At 51.8% G+C, this 6,586-nt stretch overlaps 1 protein-coding gene across 1 annotated transcript; it reads right to left on the bottom strand.

The window, feature by feature from the left end:
* Positions 1-3,051: 3,051 nt before the first annotated feature.
* her6 (hairy-related 6) lies at positions 3,052-5,570 on the bottom strand. The gene is made up of 4 exons (XM_029148198.3): positions 4,480-5,570; positions 4,280-4,375; positions 4,071-4,158; positions 3,052-3,916 (listed from the first exon to the last, which is right to left on the bottom strand). The coding sequence occupies exons 1-4, from the start codon at positions 4,585-4,587 to the stop codon at positions 3,363-3,365; spliced, it is 846 nt and encodes a 281-aa protein (XP_029004031.1). The 5' UTR covers positions 4,588-5,570; the 3' UTR covers positions 3,052-3,362.
* Positions 5,571-6,586: the final 1,016 nt, after the last annotated feature.

Here is a 6,586-nt window from a genome sequence, read left to right as displayed (position 1 = left end):
AACCACTACTGTAAATACAATAATACGACTCCCCACCAGTCATGAGCTTGTGTGTTTGTTGACTGGCTGACCTTCAGTCTAATTAGTTGATGTCAACATGTCACGCCGACGCGGGCCGATGATTAAAAACAATCCCAAAATATGCCCGGACAGCTGTGGATAAACCTCTGACCACCTCCAACCATAACAGCGTCGGCCTCGCGAGGAATAAATGTTAGTTCAGCGCACGGGGAACCGAAAAGGGGAAAACCCTGCGCCTTTGACAAGGAACACCTGTCTGGGAGAGTGTGTGCTCTGGAATGAGCCTAATCCCCCGGGACGGAGGGAGGGGATCATGTGGGGAAGCGTGCGCGTGTGCACAAAACCCGCGCAAATCACGTCAAGGTTTCGCACAAGTCCAGTGCGAAGGCGAATCGCCGACCCGACTTTCCGTTCGGATCAGCAGTGGAACTCCGCGTGCCCGCAGACGCCCCCCCCCACCCCCCCTGACCTCCCCCCGCGAGCCCGTTGCCCCGTGTAGCGGTCTATTTCCAGGCTCGCGGCCCAGCGCGGAGGCGGGCGGGCGGTCAGTCAGGCGGCGTGGTGCAGGGCAGAGGGGTTGATGCGTGTGTCGGAGAGGCGCTCTCCCACATTCCCCCGGCGGCTGGCAGCAGGCCGGGCCGGCGGAGGGGGGTTCGCCTCTTTCTCACGACCTCTCAGGTTCCTGCGCTCATCTGGGAGCTATTCATTTCCTGCCAGAACACAGCCTTCCCCTGCAACTGCAGGAGGAGGGAGGGAGTGCAAGGGGATGGGGTGGCGCGGAGGGGAGGGGGGGGTTGGCTTGGAAATGAGTCCAGGGCTTGGTACAGCAAGCCCTGGGCTTAAATCATAAAGCTCTCGCTTGTCTGGGCTGCAATCAAAGACAGGCCCGATGCAGAGAGAGAGAGAGGGAGAGAGGGAGAGAGAGGGAGAGGGAGGGAGAGAGAGAGGGAGAGAGAGAGGAGAGAGAGAGAGAGAGAGAGAGAGAGAGAGAGAGAGGAAGAGAGAGAGAGACAGAGCGAGAGAGAAAGAAAGAAATAAGAAGCATGAGAGAGAACCGGACAGGACCATATGGTAGCACTTAGGGAGCCAAGGAGGAAGCAGCGAGGCTTTTTTCCCTCCTTTCGCTCCCTGCATGCACATGGAGTGTGGGAAAAGTTAATGGACACGCATGGCAGCGAACCCCCCAGTCATGTTGTGACATGTGTGCGGTCACTCCGGCAGCTCGGCCACTGCGCGGGGTAATTGGAGAAGCTCGTAAAGCTGTTCTCCAGGGGGAGCGAGACGGCTGAAGATGTTGGTGTCTGTGTGTGTGTGTGTGTGTGTGTGTGTGTGTGTGTGTGTGTGTGTGGGGGGGGGTTTGGTGGTGTGTGTTGTGTTGTGGGGGGTGTGCTCAGATGTGTGTGTGTGTGTTGTTTGTGTGTGTGTGAGTGTGTGTGTGGGTGTGTGTGTGTGTTTTTGTGTGTTGGTGGTGAGTGTGTTTGTGTGTGTGTTTTTTTTTGTTGTTTGTGTTTGCTCAATTTATTTTTTTTTTTTGTGTGGGTTTAGTTTTTTCGGTTGTTTATATTTTCTTCATTTTTTACTTCACTTCTCTCCTCTTTTTTTTTTCCTGTTCGCACCCCTTTGCCTCCCAGACGCCCCGCGTCCAGCTGTGGCCTCGGGGCAGGAAGCCCGACACTGGTCCGAGCACAGCTGGAATGCGGTGGGAAGGTTGCGTGTGTTTGTGTGTGCGTGCGCGTGTGACTGTGCAGAGAAGGTCTGGCTCACAGGAGGCCGACTGTTATCCCGTGTGGAAGGCCTCTCCTTGAACCCCCCTCACTTAACTCCCCACTACCTCACGCGCTGTGCCCTGTGGCCAAGCACGTCCTCGCACAGCGCCCTCCACACACACACACACACACACACACACACACACACACACACACACACACACACACATGGCTTCAATCGAACGCGGATGCGCGGCCCCCCGTAAAAAGGTGTGATGGAAATTCAAAATGATGGCACTTATCCACACTTTGTGCCTCTTAGCGTACTAATAATTGCAAACACCTGCACCCCTCCCCACTCGCAACCCCCCCCCCCTTCAAAGGAGGGCCACACTTGGATCGCTGGAGGGGGTACACGCACCTGGGCAGAGCAGAGCGCTCCCACATGGCTCAGCGGCGAGGTGTTTAGCGTGTCCTTCTGCTGTCAGAGGAACTCCCTGCGCTCTGATTAGAGACACAGCCGGGGGCTCCTGTCGGTGCCGCGCTGATGTCAGACCGACGCCGCCGCTGCCGAAGCGGAGACACACAAGCAGCACATTTCCTCATATTCATTCCTATCACCTGCAGCCACGCGGTTTGTAATTTCATAAAATATCTCAGAACAAAATAACGGAGTAGATTTGAACTGCAGGAAACAGTTGCACTCGTACATACAATCATGCCTCCATAGAAACTGCAACTATGTCTGGGTTATAATAATCATCACCGAGGCTGAGCAGCGCTCGCTCTGAGACGCTCCCACGACAGCGGCTCGTGCCCTTCTCGCGCCTGCAAACGCCAATCAGGCTGCAATGCGCCGCTGCGCTGCTAGATGGCGCACGTGGCCTCTGTAAGAGGAAAGGTGACCCGGCTGCTGTCACGCTCACACCAACGGCAGGTTGTCCAGCTCCCGTGGCGTCTAAGCAGAGCCTCCGCCGCGTTTAAGTAACAGAATCACAATAAACCACTGCTTCACCGAAGGTCGCTGCCACTTAGAGCACGTCCAGTGTTTTTAATGTGCAGAGTCGCTCGCGTTCAGCGAGATTTCTTAACATTTACATCTGAACTTTTTTTACTGATTCTTTTAGGCTTTAACGTTTCAGGCCGCATTGCAAAACGTTGAGCAGTGAAACTCACTAAACTATGATGAAGCTGAAAAGATCTCGGCCATTTCTTCTCGTTCGACAATCTCCGCTTCAACACAACACAAAGCACAATCTATTCCGCTCCAACGTTCGCATTTCCCTAAACAGGCTCGTTTTTGTATAAGAGAGCGAGCGACGAGTTTTCGTTTTTAATGTCTTTACAAATTTATTCGTCTTCCAAAACGAAGAACAGCATAAGAGCAATGAACATATCTTTGGCATCACACAGTAAAAAAACAGACAACTCAAAATATATAAAATGTAGTGAACTGACTTCCACAATACAAATCTCGTTTCAATATGAACTTTACTCCCTTGTTAGCTGTACAAATATATAGTGCATTCTCTTTCCATTTTACAAGAAAAAAACGAATTCAAAATAACTTTTCTAACATTGAACAAAGAGATAACTATTAAGTGTCATGGAGTCTTTGTGGTCCCTCCCCAGTCCTCACCAGGGCCGCCACACCGAGTCCGTGTTGCCTGACTGGGCTCCGGGCGACACCGCAGCCGGCACCGGCACCGGCGTGCTGACGCTGTTGGCGTAAACCGGGATCACGGGGCCGTTTGGCGCAAACGCCGCATTGGGAATGAGGAACGCGAACTGTCCGTCCGTGGCAGGCACAATCTGGAAACCGCCGTACACTTTGGTGCCGTCTGAAGGCAAACTTGCCGGCGAGGAGCCTCCTTTACACGAGACCGCGTTCATGGGCAGAACCTGCGGGGACGAGCTGGGGATCTGCACCATGGACTGGGCGAAGGAGGGGTGCGTTGGGCCGGTGGTGGGGGGGAGCTGGTGCTGGTGCTGGTGCTGGTGCTGATGCTGGCTGGGGTAGTTCATGGCGTTAATCTGGGTCATGCAGTTGGCCAGGTGACCGAGCAGGCGCGTCCTGACCTCGGTGTTGACGCCTTCGCACGTGGACAGGAACCGGGTGACTTCATTCATACATTCGCTGAAACCCGCACGATATTTCCCCAAGACAGTGGGGTCCGTGTTCAAGGCGGCTGCAAGCACACGAAGAAAGGTCCGTCAGGCATCGCGCAGGAACGCGTAAAAATAGCAGCGAACATCTCGGAATCATGAACCGGTGGCTGAAGCCAAGATAAGATCTAAAAAGCACGCGTAAAGAGACAGATCGGCTCCGGAAACGCGACTTACCGGTCATCTGCGCTCTCTGGAGGTTCCGGAGATGCTTCACCGTCATCTCCAGGATGTCCGCCTTCTCCAGTTTGGAGTGTCTGGAGCTCTGAGGAGATGGAAAGCACACATGGTTAAGATTACGCGCTCACTTTCTCGCCGTTTGACAGGAACCGCTTGAATCGCCGCCTAAAGACTCTATTAATAACCGGGAGCGAGTGGGCACTCACGTCTTTTTTCAGCGCATCCAGGATCAGGGTTTTCAGCTGCCCGAGGCTCTCGTTGATTCTTGCTCGTCTTCTTTTCTCCATAATGGGCTTGGACGACTATAAAGATTAGATGACAAAAACGTTAGAATTCCCGTTCCGCGCGCACAAACGAAGCGCACGCGCGTTTTCACACCATATACTGATGAGGGCTCTGTACCAACCTTTCTGTGCTCGGAGGCGGTCTTGGGTTTGTCCGGGGTTGTGTTCATGCTTGCCGGGGTTGCAGCGACCGGGGAGGACGAGTTTTTTTCCATCATGTCGGCAGGCATCTTTCGTTTTTTTTTTTTGTTTTTTTTTTTTTTTTTTTTTATCAAAAATATCCACAAAACCACAGCAAATTACGATCCAGTGGTGGACGATGAACGTTGTCAGCTGACGATATTCAAGAGTCCCCTCTTCCACCAACAATTATCCTGAGATATGCACCAAGTTAGAATCCGTTAGAGCGGCGCGCGGCGGCAGCTGTCTCTTGGAGCGGATGCAGAGTCTCTCTGCTGGTCTCCCCGCGTGCCGCTCGTATTTATATCGCGCGCTGCACGCGAACGGCTCGTGTGAAACTTCCCAAACTTTCTTTCCCACAGTAACTTTCCGCCAATCAGGGCGAGGGACACGCGGCCCGAGGGAGGACGGCTCGTGGTCGGCGCCCTCCCATTGGTTGTTTGGCCACTGGCGCTGGCGGCCAATGGCGCGCGGCCCGGGTTCAGGGCACAGCCGGGGAAACTGCCTCGAGTCTTCAATCATCGTACCGTTTACATATTAACAGTGGAGCCGCTGACTGGGCACCGCCACCAGGAGCTGAAACAGGGACTTTTTTATATCCCCAGCGGTGATAGCAGCTTAAAATGTCTGAGAAGAAGTACGTACGAAACGGTACAAACAGCAGAAACTATTATAGCAATATTATTACTAATATTAATACATCTCACTTAGCTTCATCATTTTAATCACATTTTAGGATTTGTATATTCATTTACTTTTGGGCCTGAGTTTGGGTAGCCTGTCTAAACGTTGTTGTTTACAACTTACTACTTGCAACAGTCAAGTCAAATAAAAAACAGCAACCACAAAATAATCGTATATTATTATAAAACCATGACTCTTATTTTGTTATTTTATCTGGAAATCAGGTTTTCAGTCGCGTGCCACGATGATCGCTTTTGGTGTTTTTTTTCAACTGTGAAGAAAACGCTAAAACAAACAACTTCGGATTACACCTCAAAACAACTTGAGGACAAACTGACGCGCACAACAAAATGCAACAGTTATATCCCAGAGCGACGTTAATTTAGCCTGCCCTCAAGAGGGGAAATAAAATTAAGCGCGCACACTCCAGTTCCGTGTTATTTACCACAGCTCCTAACTATGTGGTGCAAATTTTGCCATTTAATCATCTGTCGGTGTTGTGAATGTGAAACACGTGCCAGGATGTTTTATGAGCACGGTGGTTGGAGGTTTGGCCACCAAACTGCCGGGGGGCCGTCGGGCCAGGGAACAGGGTGGAGGGCTGAGGAGAGGGTATGTGGCGGCGGCGGCGGCGGTGGTGGTTTACATTAGAGGGGAAGGTAAATAGCAGCTGCTGTTTTAAAAGCCTGGGAAAACCACGCCCACAGAGAGAGCTGGATCGGGCTCCTTATCGGAATGTGAGCCAGAGCAGAGATATTTCTGAGCCCGGAGAGCTCACACGATCCTCCTTCTCCTCCTCCTCCTCCCCGCCTACGGTCGCCACACAGCGTTCAAGGCTTTTTTAATTTCAGGTCATAATTTCATTTCCTTATCTTTATTGGAGCTGGACAGGCGTAGAGCAGACGAGCAGAAAGAGAGAGGGAGAAAGAGACAGGGCCCATAATTGCGTCTTGTGAGTGTACCTTTGTGCAGCGGCTTTACGTATTTAAACTGTGGGACATTTATACGCGTATGGTGCGTAATACACCCATCTATGTCTGGTCTTCGGGCTGTTTAAAGTTTAAACACAGCCATTTCAAATAATCACCGAGCGAGCACCTATGTGCGTCTAATGCGGTAATTGTTTATTTATGAGAAACAGCAAAAAAGTACACGCTCGACTGGTGGAAATAGTCTTACCACGTTCTGGCCGTTTGTTCCAATAAAAGAGAGAAAACAAGCGCATAATGATTATTTATGGGAATAAATAATCATTATGCGTTTATAAGTAGTGGAATTAGGCAAAGCAGCCCACACCTCGCTTTATTTTTATTGCTGCCCCCGCGCGCGGCTCTCCGCTGAGCTCGCGCACCTCCAGCTGCTGCC

This window comes from Betta splendens, chromosome 4, assembly GCF_900634795.4.
Source record: "Betta splendens chromosome 4, fBetSpl5.4, whole genome shotgun sequence".
NCBI lineage: Eukaryota > Metazoa > Chordata > Actinopteri > Anabantiformes > Osphronemidae > Betta > Betta splendens.
Note: the sequence above shows the minus strand (reverse complement) of the source record. Positions and strands in the feature narration are given on the sequence as shown.

Coding starts and splice junctions, on each gene's coding strand:
- her6 (XM_029148198.3), bottom strand. CDS start 4,587: ATGCCTGCCGACATGATGGAAAAAAACTCGTCCTCCCCGGTCGCTGCA. Junction 4,159..4,279: donor TGGATGCGCTGAAAAAAGAC/GTGAGTGCCCAC, acceptor CCATCTCCTCAG/AGCTCCAGACACTCCAAACT. Junction 3,917..4,070: donor CCAGAGAGCGCAGATGACCG/GTAAGTCGCGTT, acceptor GTGTGCTTGCAG/CCGCCTTGAACACGGACCCC.